Source organism: Humulus lupulus, chromosome 4, assembly GCF_963169125.1.
Source record: "Humulus lupulus chromosome 4, drHumLupu1.1, whole genome shotgun sequence".
NCBI classification, from domain to species: domain Eukaryota; kingdom Viridiplantae; phylum Streptophyta; class Magnoliopsida; order Rosales; family Cannabaceae; genus Humulus; species Humulus lupulus.
In genome coordinates, this window is record NC_084796.1 from 250,447,052 (window position 1) to 250,464,305 (window position 17,254).

Genomic DNA, 17,254 nt, shown 5'->3' on the forward strand with positions numbered 1-17,254 from the left:
TGAGCCAAAAAGGGACGTTTTTTCTCTTCACCATGTGTAGGAAAACTACAAATAGATAGTTCCAATGGGATACAAAGATTGTTAGCCAACACAGGGCAGGGCATAGCCTAGGGAACATTAATGTCCTCAAATTACAACACAATGGAAAAATTGAAACCCCAGTGTGGACATGTTACCTTTTTCTTTTGTTTTTTTTTTTATATGTGAAAAGAGCACATCCCCAAACAGTTTCAGAATCTTGAGTTTTCTTTATCTCTGCAAAAAGCCCAAACACAACATAAGAAAGTTGCTTAGTTCCACAATATATGTAAGAGATATTTGCAGCATAAGTACCCAATGTTTGGATTTTGTACGCAGCATAAACCCAATGTTTATTTTTAGTGGCAATAGTACCCAAAGTCAGTAAAAATGTAATTCCGTCAGCCTCCTCCGTTAAGTCTCCGTTTCATGATGACTGGACCAACACGTGTCACTCCGTGATTGGTCCAGCTCAATATTTTAAAAATAATTATGATTTGAACCAATAAAAACGTGACACGTGTCTGCCAAATCCGTTCATTAACAGACCTAGATTGACGGAATTACACTTTTACTGACTTTGGGTACTATTGCCACTAAAAATAAACATTGGGTCTATGTCGCGTACAAAACTCAAACATTGGGTACATATACCGCAATTATCCCTATATGTAATAAGCAATAAAAGAAGTCAAAATTTAAAAATGTCATACATGTACAGGGGTGTATACAAACAACAAAGATGATCTAATGTCCAAACCACAATCCCATCTTTTGACAGGGAGTGAAGCTTAGGCATTAGAATTGTTGGGTGGATCATCCTTATAACCCTTTGAAAGCAGGTCATAGTTGATGGATGCAAGCTGGGAGAGATTCTGGGCCACAAGCAAAAATGAAATGTGTGAGAAAAGCTGCAAAGACTTCTTGTCAAAAAATAATTAAGCAAGAAAATAAATCATGTCAGTATTTATATGATGGTGGGTTCAAATATTGTCAAAATAGAGAAAGACAAAGCAATTTGTCTAATTTCATTGAAACTCATTGTCTGTGCTTGCGAAAAATTGAAAGAGAAATCTCAACTTTTTTGTGTCTTTGAGTGGTGGCAACTAGATAACTAAATAGTATCAATGTCTGAGAAGCATTCTCATCAATAATTAATAATTAAAAAACAACAAAGGGTCATCTTCTTTACTACATAGTTAAAATCACTTGCAACAAAAATCCGAGTGATTTTGACCCTATGACATTATGACTTCAAACACCGCTCTACATCTTCAAATATTCTATTATTTCTTTCTAAATTCGCAGTGAAACACTGAACTTCTTTATGGAATCTCGTATCAAAAAAAAAGATGGAAAAACATAGCAAAAAGTGTACTGAAAAGCAGTATATGTCAACTTGGGTGGGGTTCATATACCTTAAATGAGAAGTTACTGAAGGAATAATTGATATTTGAGCCTAAATCAAATTCAGCAAGAGTCGCACATTCATCCTCCTGCTGACAAGCATAAAAAGATCAAAATGACTAATTGTCCTTTCATTTTTAATTTTTTTTTTATGATACGAAAGGATATACAAAAAAAAAAAAAAAAAAAACTGTTTGTCAAAAGTAGCTAATTTAAGTTACCACTTCATCATGACCCATGCTCATGCCACTGTTGCTACCACTCAAACTATCAGCATCACTAGAATCTTCGAGTTCACTAGGTGGATAAGCATGGTCATCCGAAGTATTCCATGAATAACGACTAGTGAAATAACTGGTATCTAGTGCACTCTCGGACGAGGGAACAAATGCAGCCTGCACAAAAAGATAGTCAAATTAACGTAGTCGGTGGCATTCTAATATATAGTAAGTGCAACCATCATGTCCTTGATTCACCAAAGAAGCATATTTCACACCTTCTGCCTAGCAAGTGTATCCCAGTTGATATCCTTGAAAAATACATGTTGCTTCACCTGAATAATAACCGATTCAGTTCTTGAGAAAATTGCAAAGTAAATAATTGGCAAGTAATAAAAAATACCAGCTAACTACAAAAAACAACCAAAATAAGATTTGCATTAGTTTCACCTCTGATGCTCCTGCTGCTCCAAGCCTCTGGTTAGGATCTTCAGTCAATAATCTGTAAATTAATTGTATCAGCATCTTGTTACTTGCCAAACAAAACATTACCAGATACTATTTAAATCTTTGTTTGAGTTATTAGTTATTTCCCTGTTCATTGGGACAAGAAATGGAATGACAAATCTATTAGCTAAGCAAATATCCCAAAGGAGTCAAATGAATAGCAATTACTTTTTGGAAAAATTTACTCCAGCAGAGATTAAATGCAAAAAAGGACCGACAGGAATGTCTCTCGACAAATTGTGGTATGCTTAGGTGCTAAAATATTTAAAAGCAAAGTTCATGTGACAACAAAATAGGTTAGTTAAAATAAAATAATAAAATAAAAAAAATCCATTTCTTTTTCTCTTCCACAACAGTGGCATGGACTCGGATTTAAGCTAGCAGATAATATAGAATACTGAATAAAAATCTGCATAATCAATCTGGGTTTACCAAATACTAGAATTCAATTCAGTGTCATTATCATTCCATAAATGAACATTTTTTTCTATTTTTGAACTTTCTTTACCGGTAAATACCATTTCCTAAAGAAAATTAAAAATTAGTGATGAATACTATGATGGATTGTCATGCCAAACCTCTTCATCAAAAACAAGAGCACCACTATCTTTTAGTCCATTAACACATTGTAATTTAGTGAAGTATGGATATCTCACAAAAGAACATTACTATCATACGGCCATCAGGGCTGAGCACCATTGTTTATGAGAAAGAGCAGTATATAACAGTTTGAGATATTTGCTTACCGATCAATCAAATCTGCTGCTTCTGGACTCATTTCATTAGGCACTCGAGGCCAAGGAATTTTACGATTAAGAATGTTATCGAATATTGTCTGAACAAAGAAAACCAAAATGTTAGAGCAGCCATGGAGTATATAAAAGTCACAAATCACAATCAAAACTTCAAAATAATTATTTTATGGGAACACCACAACACAATAATAAATAATAAATCCTCTTTTAAATGAATGAACAAATTCAATTATTTTTATTTTATTTAGTTTTTTACACACTTTATTTTTATTAGAAACAAAATGTGCATGCATTTTATATACGAGTGTGTTTTTTATAAGAAACGAATTTTATTAAAAAATTCATAGAACGTCTAGGACACGATGTCCCTGGAAGAGAAACTCAAGGCACACTACCAAGGTAAAAATTAAAAAAATTCCACTCCTTCACCAAATCTGATAACAGTACTATTTTAAACTCATTTACATCAACCATCCATAAAGCCACCAAATATTTAATGCTCTCCCATAAAAACTGAAAATCTTCTTGGCAACAAATATATTTAAGAGAACAACCATAACTTTAAAAAAAAAAAAAAAACAAACCTCGAACTCGTATTAACAATAGAGAATTAATACAAGAAAAATAAGTGAGCCACACTAAACAGAAACCAACATTAACAACAGAAGCCAAAAGAAATTACATAGAATTAGAAAACATTCTGCCAATATTTGATCAAATCAGATAAAGAGACTCCTTTAACTCTTAAACATTATAAAAGAAAGAAAGTCATGAGAGATATTTAGGACAGAGAAAGTGATCTGTGAGATATTGAGAATGAAAGAATGTGGAGTAATGAAGAGATTTTTTACTTTTTCTTTCTTTATTTTTCAGAAAACACTGAAAACAACTATTTGGTGTTCTCGAAGTATTCTGTTTTCTTTAACTATGATTTCTAACAACTGTTCACTGAGATGCCAAACACCTTTACTTGTCTTCGGAGAATCAATTTTTAAATCTAAAAACAGAAAAAAAAAATTATTTAGTATTAACGCCAAACAAACCCAGCAATTCCTTAACTACCCAAACAACTCACAACTTATGTGAGGCGAGTTGACAGTGAAAAAATGAAGAACTCTTCTCTTTCTTTGCAGCAAAGATGAGAGATTATATCATCATAGCCAAAAACTCTTCTCTTTCCATGACACACAAAATAAGTACTCATAATACTTATGAAAATCATATAACAAAATTATATGTTTGAAACAATCATTTCTTTATCAGTTCAAGATTCTACTCAAGACCCCATAAGACCAGTGAAAAGATACGTAAAGAAAGTGCAATAAGCTTGTCCTTTGGCACCATAATCCAACAAAGCAAAACGCAGAAAAAATGGAGAGGTTTATACAAGTTCAAGACAGTAAGTATAATAAATACCAAAAATGATACAACAAGAGCAAATCAAACAGAATGCTACAAACACCATCAATGATGGAATCTTGTAGAATCAACATCTTTACCTGAGGATGCTCTGCATTGAAGGGTGGAATACCAACAATCAGTTCAAACAAAATCACACCAACTGACCACCAATCGGCAGTTGTACCTGCAGAGGATGGTAAAACAAAGGATTAGTAATCCTTCCATCTTAGTAACTGATCACCAAACACAAGAATCACAATCACAGTACAACATCATACAAGCTTACGGCCTTTAAACCTTATCCCAATACATCATAATGAATAACACAGAATGATCTCACTACATCATAATGGATAACAAACTTATCTCCCAGATAACTATACTATTCTAGGCCACTAAATTAATTGGAGTTTAGTAAAAATAAATTGAAGAAATTCAATGCACCTCAAACAGAAAGAGGACTATACAAACCATGTCCTGTTCCCAATAGTATCTCTGGTGCCAAATAGTCAGGTGTGCCAACAGCAGAACGTTTCTTTCGTCTTTCTTGCTGATGCTCAGGCACAGATAACTCAGGCTCATCTTCCACCATTAGAGATGTGGTACTTACGGCTGGGCCAGATAAATCATCAGTACTGTTGATAAGACCAACCTTTGAGAGCCCAAAATCCGTCAGCTGTTAAGAAAATGAAGAAAGAGTTCAAATAAAAGCTTCTCTTTTTTATTGTATTATTATTTTTTTAAATGAAGTAAATCTTTGGTTTCAAGTGCAAAAAAAGAATTCCAAAAGATAAGGTGAGAATGGCGTGCACTTTCGGTACCATAATAACTAGTAAACTACTCAATATTGCGAGAATCAAAAGAAAAGCATTTAGAAGGCTATACTTCAGTGTGTAGAACACACACCTACATTCTAAGATGTGCAATAACAGAAACCAACTGGAAAATTTTGACTAAAAAGCATTTGCATACCACAAACAGAAAACCACTGAAGAAATAATTCCATGCATAAAATGGAAAGCATTTAGAGTGCTCACGCAGGGTGCAGACACACCGCACAGCATGCAAGCTCATAACTGCTCACCCTCTTTTATTTTATTATGATTTGCATTTTGTGCAAATTCTCTTACTACATTTCCATAAAATCAAATTTTGTGTTGACAATGAGCATTGAAATTGTTTTAAAAAAATGTACTCATCCGAATCAAAGGGAATTTTTTTTATAAGAAACACAATTATGTATTAGATAATCACTTATTTATTATTGAAGATGAGAAACAATATGACCTCAGGCCAAGCAAATGCATGGGACTTGTGAGTATTCAAATTGACAGGCATTCAGTATGTGTTAGAGCAAAGCTTAAATCAATCAGGACTTATGAGTATTCAAATTGACAGTCATTCACAACTTCTTACATTTCTCAATAACCTACTAATAGATGTAAAGTACATTAAATCAAGACCAATGTATTTTTAACACTGCAGATGTATATTCACTAGAACAGGACAGCCTAAAAACATACATAAATGCACTTGTGTGCACACTCCTAAAAACATGTGTGTGCCAGTGTAAAAGATATTTACCTTAATATGACCATCATGAGCAATTAATAAATTATCTGGCTTCAAATCACGATGAACCACACGAAGTGAATGTAAATATTCTAGCGCAAGTACCTGCCAACATGAAAGAACAAGCCTAAGATGATATTCGGAGTTGAACAAAAACTAGCAGTGGAAGGTTTCAAAATAAGAAACAATGAACATACCACTTCTGCTATATATACACGAGCAACATCTTCTTCTAAGCAGCCTAAATTTCTCAACAACGAATATAAATCCCCTCCATTCAAATACTCCATCACAAGGTACAAATTTTCTCGGCAAGTGAATGAATAGAAGAAGCGAACCTGATATATTAACAAAATGTAAGAGAAACATTTTTCTCTCAAGCAAAGGTTAATCTGTTAGCTAGATAGACCAGCTCACCACAAAGGGATTGCGAACTGAAATCAAAATATCACGTTCCGCCAAGATACTTTCAACTGCATTTTTCCGGATCATGTCAGCCTTTTTAAGAACCTGTCGCAGATAGCACAAATGAACAGTTGTTGGAAGATGTCCATGTTCAGTGCTTATATAAGAAATATAAAGAACTACAAGGAGAGTAAACTGTGCAACATGAGAGAGACTCATGGGTTAAAAAGTGAGTAGATAAATATTCAGTAAATCCCTGTAATTTTCACAAAATCATTAAGTCCACATGCGCCTCTGATTCAATCTAGTAAACTACCTGCTTTTTTCAAGCATGGAACTAAGTAGACAAAGAATTAAGTAGTGGCTTACAAAAGGAAAGCTGTCTAAGAACACGTAGCATAAAATAGATGAGAAACTCTCAGAAAGATCAATATGATTCGCAGAAAAATAGTACAATAAGATAAAAGAATTATGATCCTCATTATTTAAGAGAAATTAAAAAAGAAACCTTTATGGCAAAAAGGTCCCCTGTTGTTCTCTTTTTGGCCAGGAAAACCCGTCCAAAAGCCCCCCGACTGATTGGTTTGATAATCTCAAAATCATCAATTGAGGTACGATCTCTTGAAGAATGTACAGGACTTGTTCTCAAGCTGCGAACCACATCATCGTCCAGAGGAGCATCTTCATCAATCACAGAACTTGTTAAATCAACCTTTTCATCTTCTACTAGCTCACAAAGCTGCAAATACTTCTCCCTGAAAAATTAAGAAATAAAAATTTCAGTCTTTACAAGAAGACAAAAAAGCAAAGTTGAAAGTACCAAGTACTATCCAAATAACATTTCTGCAAATTTCAAATGAAAAAACAGCAAATGATCACCTAATCAGCTTCTCAATGCGCGTCCCAAAAGTCTCAACTATCAATGCATCAAATTTCCTTCGATCAATTACAACTCTCAAATCTTCAAGGCAAGTTAATAGATATGGATTGGAGCGATCGTCATCCAAAGGAGTATTGGCTACACATCGTGCAATATCAGCTAGTTCACTCATCTGCATCATTCCAAAAAAAATTGGCTAGCCAAGATCAATACTTAAAACTCATTTAGAACACAATATAAGAATCATGCCATCAGCATGCAAGACCGAAACTGGACACTTTCAGTATTTTGTTTGTTTATTTTGTGTTCCTTTGTTATTGAGGATATCTTATCTTTTTCTTACTATATACTTTGGTTTTGATAGTTGATTTATATCCCAAAAAAAAAAAGTAAATGTCACTTTAACACTTTTGGTAATATACTTCTTCTATTGATCCAACCTATTCCCTAAATTCTAACTCTCCCAACTAACATTTTTCCTTTTTGCTTTTTTACTTTGGTGGCAAAGGGCATATCATTTACAAAAAAAACATATAAGGGATAGTAGATCTAGGGTTCTTGCAAGGATTTGCATTTCCAAACAAACAAATATCATTTACACAACTAGAAAATAACCTAACCAAAAACTTACGGTTGAGCTAAATCTCCAAACAAACACGTATCATTTACACAAGTAGAAAACAACCTTAACAAAAAACCTATAGAGAACAAGATCAACTGAAGGCAAAAACAAATATAATTCACACCTGATGCTCTGCATTACGTATATGATAAAGCTGAAATTTACTACTCATGAAGTTTGGACCAATAGATAAAAAAAAAAGCTTGAGGCATCTCCAGTAAAAGAATAGGTCCTGGAGGACTGAAAAAACTCATTAAGTTAATTTTAGAATTGTAGGAACCTATCAAGTTAATTTTAGAATTGTAGGAACCTATGTATAACCAGTACCATGCCAAGATTATTCATTTTCATTTTTCTTACATTCATTTTTCCTTAAAACATAAATCATTTACCAAGTGCGCATGTGCAATTCATAATTCATTTCTTTATATCAAACATTTTCAAAAGCTTTGAGAAGATACCTCCATTGAATATAGATTATTTTTAGCTCTATTTCCCTTTTTCACTGAATAATTTTCTTTGTTCTTGACTGGGAAATCTGACAAAAGCAAGGGTAGATGCTGGAATTGTAAACTTAAAATGATAAAACGGTGCATGCATATTCACATTAAAGACTTTCAAAATTAGAGTGTCATTGTGGATCTCTTCGAAATATGAGCTACAAGATACCTGGGGAAGATCGTCTTGCTCTGAGTAAGCAGCCTTGCCTGCTAAAAGCAAGTCAATCTGGCTGGTCCTTGGTGTCAATAAGGGAGACCTAGGTGTCAAGCTACCTGCAGATGATGTTGTCATTCCCTGATCAGACTTCGGACCAAAACGAGTTTTACATGACATGGAAGGTAAACCCTTCAGGTCTTCTATAAATAATGAATTATCAGCTTCAGGAAAACAGTCGAACATGTCTTCAGAGCCTCTGCGGGACCAGTCACTCAGTTTTGGTGAGAAAATGTCAGACTCTTCAGTTACACTTGAATTTGATACTTTCGCAACATCTGGACTTCCTCCTGCGAGTTGGTTATCCTTTTGGGCAAAGGACTCCATCATCTTTTCAAGGGTATCAGAAAGTCTAAGAAGACGCTCATCGACACTTAGACCCTTCTGGTCACATCGGTCAGCAACTGCACAAATTCTAGAATGATCTTCCACATTTGAAGTAGGAACTTCTTCCTCACAAATACGACAAATTATAGAACTGTCATCAGATATATTCAGTGGATCTCCCCAGTATCCCCAAGACACTTTGTGCTGATGCTTGGAAGGATGATCGTGAGAATCTTTAGCATGGGACTCCAGAGGCTTAGCTGCAATCAGATCCACATCAGAAGCTCCCTTCCTGTTTATAGTCTTTGGTTGTTCAACCTTAACATCATTCTGCTCCTTCAAGACAGCCGCTTCTTTTGTGCTTTTTGTGCTTTTTGCGCTTGGTGATGGAAATTTCTTCCAAGAAGTCATCCTATCCCTAGTAGCAGGAGACTCCACTTTTTTTGATGTGTCATCAGCAGAAGGCAAAAGAAGATTTCCAGGTTGAACAGCATTATCTCTCTTCCACTCCAACCCATGCTGCTCTTGACTGTATGATTTTCTAGTTGAAGCTGCTTTCGATGCACTTGCAACATTAGAACTTTTTGTATCCCTAGGCAAAGCTGGAGGAACTCGCTCTGCAGAATGAAGAACTCTAGATTGACGAAGTTGAAGAACATGAGCATCCTCAGCCAATCTACTTTCCTTGTGGAACTGCAGCAGCCTGGTACACCTTGTAAGAATGAAAAGCATTCGAGTGTGTAGCTGCTTCAGCATACCAGGAGAAAGCTCTTGGCGCCTATCATCTAAGTCTTGAACTATACTTTCACACTGAAGCCAAAACTCCCCAGGTGTCGTCATTGCACACCTACGAGCCAAAATTAGCAAGTCCTCAATAGTTTCTTGCCACTCTGGATGATTATCTGCATTTTTTTCAAGAATTCCAACCAAATCTGCTGCAAAGATAGCCAGATCAGAGTTTACTTCTTCCTTGGCTTTGTCAAATTTTCCACGAATTACAACCAAGATTTCCTGTATGTATTTTTTTATAAGAAACAAAGGAAGTATTAATAAAAGATGATAGGAAATTAGAAACTGCATAAAAAAACCAGTACCTGAAAAACAAATCCAGCTTCCTACAAAATTACTAATCAAAAAAGGAAATAAAAATATAGTGGAATACTACAGTACCTCTAGATTGTTTAAGCCTCGAGGAAATGGAAAAGGTCGTACACCTTTAGAATTCAATTCATGGGAGAAACTTTTGATGTCCGAGGGAAATCTCTTCCTTGGTGCACTTGTTACACGAAGTATGGCTTGAAAACGGGGAGACTCGGACTCCTTTGGGTTATCACAATCAAATGTAGTCTACAAATCAAACACACTAGTTTTCAACAACATTAAGGCAAAACATTCTCAACTGCACTAACAATCAGAGGATGAGATAGTAAAAAATATTAATGAGTGTCAATACAATTACCATCTCAGGTGTACAAACATCTGAACTCCTCAATCCTCCAGAGGGGCCCCATGATGAGTCCAATTTCCCTGTTAAGATTGACTTGGTAATTAAATTAACGACCATTCAATAAAATATAAAATAAAAGGCATATTTGCCAGTTCCTCCATATTATTTAAAAAAAACAAAAAGAAGCAGACAACAAAATCCAACATTAGATTAATGACCCCATAAATATATGAATAATTTCGACGAATCTGTTACTTCTATATGTAGTCTTCTTTACATAACATATCAACTAGATGCCTTCTTTTACTTAAGAAAATTTACTATAACATTTAATTTCTTCCAAGACCCTTCTAATCAGTTCTTGGTACATCAAGATATTTGAAGTTTATTTTCATTTGGAATGAAGATAACACAGAGCAAAAGGAAGGCAGGTAACCTAAAATACATGACTTCAAAACATTTGATATTCCACTTATACTTCTGTAAGCCCTATGAACCTTATCCTCTCAAATGGATAATTAAAGTTTCACTTTCAACAATATGCTTGCAATGTAACTGGGCGAAAATTAGAAGTAATTTTCAAGGATAACTATAAAATCAATGATAGCACAAAGAAGAGTATCAATACTTTGAATCCAATAAAGTTAGTCACATACCTAAACTACATAAATTTGTGCAACAATGCCAAGAAAAAATTGACAGAAAGTGGGTAAGCTTTTTTGTAATTCCTACTGAAACTGAAATTTGTGTAACACAGAGATACCGGCAAAATCAATTAAGGGAGTGGGAGGCAGTTTTGTAAATCCTTTAAGCTTTTCAAGGTTTTGGTGGACTGCCCATCCCCAATTTTTTTTTTATTATTTGTAATCATTTTCTTAATCAATACAGTCTCTATTTCTTATAAGTATAACACTGATGCCAACAAAATTCATAGCAATTGTTTGTAGAGAGGCAGCCAGTCTGACAAAAACTAATATAAAATTAAAACACAAAATGAGCTCTAGTACCATATCCAACTAAGTGTAGAATTTTTTAATTTATTTTTGGAAGTATCAAATTTGTTTGTTGCACTTTTCCCACATCCAATTAAGTACTGAATTTTCACAAATCAGTTCAGGGTAATGGGTTACACATGAGTTGTTAGACTTGGACCAAACTCTTAAAAAGACCTAAAACAAGAGATTAACTCTAGTTACTTCAAAAAAATGCTCAGCGGAATCACTATGAGGAAGATACCAAAGTAAGTTCGTGCACATTTTGTAATTGTCCATTAAACAATCAACCGAAGGAAGTTGTCAATTACAAATTTATAGAAAGAGATATCTTACATTACATCAAAATAGCCTCATTCCACCCATAGATGCATCATTTGATAATCTAACAGTCGTCACTCATCAAATAAAATGTTTTCTCCTTAGAGACTTTGTTCGAATTGAAGCTCCATCTTTTTGCTCTTACTATTATTTTCCCGCTAACTTTATATTAACCTTGCACTTTTTTCTCACGATTTATACACTGGGTTTAACTTCTTTTTCGATCTTCCTTATAAATTATACTAGCAAACAAAATAGAGCAACATAACGAAGGTCTCCTATATTAAATCAGCTTCATTTATCAAAATACAATTCAGACATGAACAAAACAGTCTTATTCAAAACAATAAGAATTGTCTAATGTATAAAACACAAGCAATCTTTTCGTAATCAAAGAAGCAGCAATGCAGAAGTTGGTACCTGCTTCTGACGACGATTCACCATTCTGTGGCCGAGATTGAGGCAGCACATTGGGACTCTGGTCTCTAGACACGGCGCTACCAGTAGACATACTATCAGAGTTGCTCACACTATCCTTCTTCTTCCCCGAACTACCATCGCCACCACCTGGTCTAGACAAATTACTGACCCCGAGAGACGAAACCTTATCGCCCCTAAACCCGAAAAAGCTTTCCTGCGGCAACGGCCCCGATCGCGTCTTTATCCTATTCAACCCGAGTGACGATGCAAGAATCGGCGAAACAGAATTCGGCGCCGGAGGCTGCACGTTTTTCACATCAGCAGCGGCAGCAGTCGCCGTAGTCGAAGCTGCCGCCGCCGCAGCAGCAGCTGGTTTAATTTTGCTGAGCAAGGAAGCGGAAGTCCCGGAGCTTGTTCTGGAAGGCGTAGAAGGCTGAGACACAGTCTCCTTCCCCTTGAGGTCCTTCTTCTTGGCGCCGCCATCTTTGACCAGGGTCTGGCGACAGACGCCGAGGTGCGGAACGTCTTTGGGAGAAGCCGAGGACGATTTGGACTTCTTCTTATCGGATCTGAGAGGTGAACTGGAGCCGATCGATCGAGGACTGTTGGAGGAAGCGTCGGGGCTGTTCGAAGAAGAGTCCGACGACTTCTTGGACGAGAAGAACCTGCCTTTGAACACCATTGTTCTCCAGCTCCACGGAGGCGCGTGTGCACCACGTTCCGTTAAACCGTCGCAGAAGCAGTGGCAGCCCCCCAAGCTCCGAAGCCCAGGACTGCTTGGACTGACATTGAAGATTGAGAAAGGGATTTGAGAAGCTTTAGAGAGAGAAAGTGAATTGAAAACCAAAAACAAAAAAAATTCTAGAGAGAGAAAGTAAAGTAATAGAAAAGGAAAAGATTGGGATTGGAGAGTTGTTGTATTAAGCTGTAGAAATATAATTAGAGAGATTCTAACACAAATAATAAACAAAATTAAATTAAATTAAAAAAAAGACAGTAAATTTCTTTGTAAGATGTGAGAAGATGAAGAAGAAGATAAGACTTTGTTTGAAAAAAAAAAAAATACTTGTGTTTGAATATATAAATGAAAATTTGAAAATTTAAATTTTTAAAAATTACATTAATTATACTTAGATAATAAATTTTACCGCGTTTAAATTAACGTCACCCGAAACGCTGCGTTTTACCTATGTATTTTTATTTGTTGAACTTTTATAATTGGATTGAATTGGATGTTACTATAATTTTATAAAATAAATTATTAAATATTTTTAATGATATTTTTTTAGATAAATAAATATTTGAAAGTTATAATATTAGTATTAGTAATTTTTTAAGGGATATAGATATATTTATATAAAAATTTATTGTGATTCTTTTGAATCACTGCCTAAAGTTTCTTAAAATAAATAATATAGTTTATAATACAAATGTAATCATATATAGTATTTAATATAATAAATGTGCATATTATTTATTTTTATTATATTTATATGAATATAAATTCTTATATCTATTTAAAATAATTAAAAAACAAAATGATAAAAATAAAGTATTTATTTGTCCAAAAATTAAAGATCATTTTTCTAAATTTTTAGTTTTTGAATTGTTGAAAAGGGTGAAAGATTGAAATATATATATATATATATATATATATAAATTAGAGAAATAAATGAATAATAAATAATTTACAATTAATTATTACAAAAGGACTTTTGTATCATAATTATTACAGTATTAATTTTTTTTATATGCAAATAACTAAACAAATTATTACTATTTATATAAGTTACTATTTATAATTAATTATTACAGTATTAATTATTACTATTTATTACAATGGGACTTTTGGTAATTGTTTTAGTCAATATTATGAAAATAATACTATTTATATAAGTTAAAAATTAAAAACAAAATGACTATATAACCCATAATCTTTCGTGGATTAAAAGGTCCCACCAACATAGGATTATTTTGGAGTATTATGTTCAATCTAGTATTTCTTGATTTTCTACATCATTGCTAGATTTATGTTTTTTAAAATAAAAAATGAGATTATACACACACAAAAAAAAACAATTTATATAAAAAAAAAATTATTACTCTTTTAAATAAGTTTCAATTTTTATATTTTTTTATGATCAATAAAATATTTTGAAATTTTATAGAATTAAGTATATAAGAAGTTGAGTAATGAAATGTGCACTCAAATATTACATATAATAACATGGCACTGTTGATAATTATAATTAAAAAAAATTATATTCTTGGCATTATTTATAATTAATAAATAAAATTGTGACATTTATTTTATTAAGATTATTTTTACATTATGGTTTCACTTTGGCCTTTTGAGTTTTGCTTGTATACCTTGAGCCTCGCGGGGACCTGCCTTTAATAGGGTCAGGAATCTCTGTCTAAACGGGAACGAGGCGGGGATAGGAATAATTTTTAATCCTCAAATGTGGATGACACTCTCTACCTCGACGGGGACCCGTTTAAATTATTATATATTTTTGTAATATTTTATATATTTCTATATGTATTATTGTAATATATCGGTAACTTTTTAATATTTTAAATTTTATTTGGGATCATGTTTAGTATTTTATATTATAAATATTGTGCAATATTTTAATTTAAATATAATTTACTATTTTTATTTTAAAATTTTAATCTAAAATTGATTTTTTAAATAAATGGGTTCCCCGCCCAAATAGGGGATTTCCCACCTTGTCCCTGACCAAGAAAAAATAAGGATGGGGCAAGGAAGGAGATTAAAACTATAAATAGGGACGAGGGGAGCACTCCTTATCAATTCTCTGCCCTCTGTGCATTACTAAGCACAATCATCACCACCTACAAAAGGTATAGGATTCGCTACATCTTTAACTTTCTTTGCCATAAACAAATAATAAGAGTCACTCGTGAATGTAAGATTTTTTTGGACTAAATCACATTGAAAAATTTGTTGTTTATATTGGCATTGTCATATCATACAAAATCTATCATTGGTATTTTTTAATGTTAACAAAATATTTTTGGCATTTTTTTTATTCATTAGAAGTTTATCTTTTTTTTTTTTACATTGGAGGAGGGGGAATTCGAATTCGGGATTTTTTCTTTGTGATAATAAATGTGGTATCACTAGGTTATGCCTATGTTAACACAAGGATTTCGTTAGCTATTAAATTTTTCTACTTAATGGTTAATAAAATCCTTGTATTAACATTGTCATTAATCATTTAAATAATAATTATCTTTCTAAAAAAATATTGAGCGACAATATTATGAGTAAAATGACATGTTAGTTAATCTTGTAAAATATAGTTTAAACTAATAAGCATGCATCTCAAAAAAATTATTTAAAAGAAAATTGAATAGGAAATTTAGGTCATCATGCAAATTTTTGCTTAAGAATGTTAAGGGTTCTTCGGTATATTTTAAATGATGAAGAACACAAATATTTATAGTAATTTAGTCCTAAAAAGATAACCTACGACTATTCGCATTTCTTATCGACTGATTTTAAATAGGAATTTGTCCCTTCATACATTTCAGGGCTTTTATTTATAGGAAATTCCTCATAAATATTTTCCTTTTATTTTAGGTGATTAGTTGTTTGCTACAATTCCCATTTATTTAAGAAATTAACATTAAAGTTGTGCTCAAATTGATTGGTGAACTATGTACAAATATGAGAAACTTGACATATTATCATCAATGCCTAGTTTCATGTTCTATATTTTGAATTTGTTATGGTTGTAAGAAATGTCCCATTAATTATGGGGAGTTAGGTCAAACTTTGTGTTTTTATAAATGAAAAAATATAGTTAGGGGCATAGAGGGCTCAACACAAATGGTGGCCTTAGGCCTATAAAAAAAATTTGAGGCCCTATTTTTAGAAGAAAATATTTTTTGGGCCTTATTATTAGAAGAAATTTCTTTTGGCATTATTACCATACAATTTTAGGCCTTATTTTTTTTACAAAAAAAAGTGGGTCTTAGAGCACTTCTAATTAGTGTTTTACTTCATCTTTTAAAATATCTCTCTAAAACATACTTTTTTTTATTTTACCTCTAAGTTTTACATTATACCATACATCAGATTCTCTATATCATTTAAATATTATATTTTCAAATATTTTTATTCATTTCAAATATTTTCTATTACTATTAATCTATATATTTTTCATTATCAATCTATATTTTATTATTCTAATTATTAATATTATAAAATATATGATCAACTTACAAATATGTCATATTTTATATTAAGTATATGTAATATTGTGCTAAAATGAAAATAAAATATATTAAAAGATTAAATATAATAATATTATAAAATATAAATAAAATTCTTTTAATAGGTATATAAATATATAATATATATAGAAAGAAAAAAAAGAAAAGATAATGAAATCTATATATAAATCTATAAATTTTATTTATGTTTATATATATATAAAGAGAGAGATGATAATATAATATATTTACATAATGAATAGTCTAACATAAATTTAGCTAAACACTATAACCATAGGTAAAAAAATTTAAAGGATAAAGCTTCCATTGTATGACTTTTTTAGTACTTCTTAGTCGTAATTTAGCTATATAGTAAATATAGCTACTCCATTAGAAGTGTTCTTAGGCATTTGCCTAATTGACCTTATGGTTGGGTCGTCCTTGTTTTGTTGTAACGTGTATTATATGTGTCATATTATAGTTAAATTGGAAATGTATTCTAATTGTAGTGTGTTGTATATATGTGTGAAAATGTAATGACCCACTACTCTAGACTTTTGGACCATTAACGAAACTATACATACAAATTCTTAATAAAACTTACATTTGCGAAAATACCATAACTTTATTGGATACTTGTAGAAATAAGAATTACTCTCATAAAATATCAAGTAGGATATGGGATCCCATTGTCTTTAAAACAAAACATAATTTAAAATAAAAAGGAGTTACATAGAAAGTGCGGAAAAATACATGTAAAACCATAAAAAGGGTAAAACAAGACTACATCCTCGAAAATCGAACTCTCGACTCCTTGACTCCATTCACCACCGATACACATTCTCCCAAGCATCCACGAATCTTACCGCCACTATAGCTATTTTCCTGCACATATAAACAAAAAGGAATGAGCCTAATGCCCAGCAAGGAAAATCTAACTCATAGTTCATATACATAATTTCATAAGAAACATACAAACTTAACATAACACCTTATCATACAC

The 17,254-nt window shown here is 32.6% G+C and overlaps 1 protein-coding gene across 3 annotated transcripts; it reads right to left on the reverse strand.

Annotated features, from left to right (window-relative positions):
- On the reverse strand, positions 1-12,942 carry LOC133831737 (probable serine/threonine protein kinase IREH1). 3 transcript variants are annotated; one of them, XM_062262136.1, is made up of 18 exons: positions 12,007-12,938; positions 10,286-10,353; positions 9,997-10,173; positions 8,455-9,837; positions 7,163-7,335; positions 6,792-7,038; positions 6,296-6,388; positions 6,076-6,216; positions 5,891-5,983; positions 4,778-4,982; positions 4,405-4,490; positions 2,897-2,985; positions 2,094-2,145; positions 1,922-1,978; positions 1,647-1,820; positions 1,437-1,514; positions 732-893; positions 1-255 (listed from the first exon to the last, which is right to left on the reverse strand). In XM_062262136.1, the coding sequence occupies exons 1-17, from the start codon at positions 12,686-12,688 to the stop codon at positions 810-812; spliced, it is 3,882 nt and encodes a 1,293-aa protein (XP_062118120.1). In that variant the 5' UTR covers positions 12,689-12,938; the 3' UTR covers positions 1-255; positions 732-809. The 3 variants fall into 3 exon arrangements, with proteins under 3 accessions (XP_062118120.1, XP_062118119.1, XP_062118121.1); XM_062262135.1 differs by having other exon boundaries at positions 1,437-1,517; positions 12,007-12,937; XM_062262137.1 differs by lacking the exons at positions 1-255; positions 732-893; positions 1,437-1,514; ... (2 more) ...; positions 2,094-2,145; positions 2,897-2,985 and having other exon boundaries at positions 4,415-4,490; positions 4,751-4,982; positions 12,007-12,942.
- Between the last annotated feature and the right edge of the window lie 4,312 nt (positions 12,943-17,254).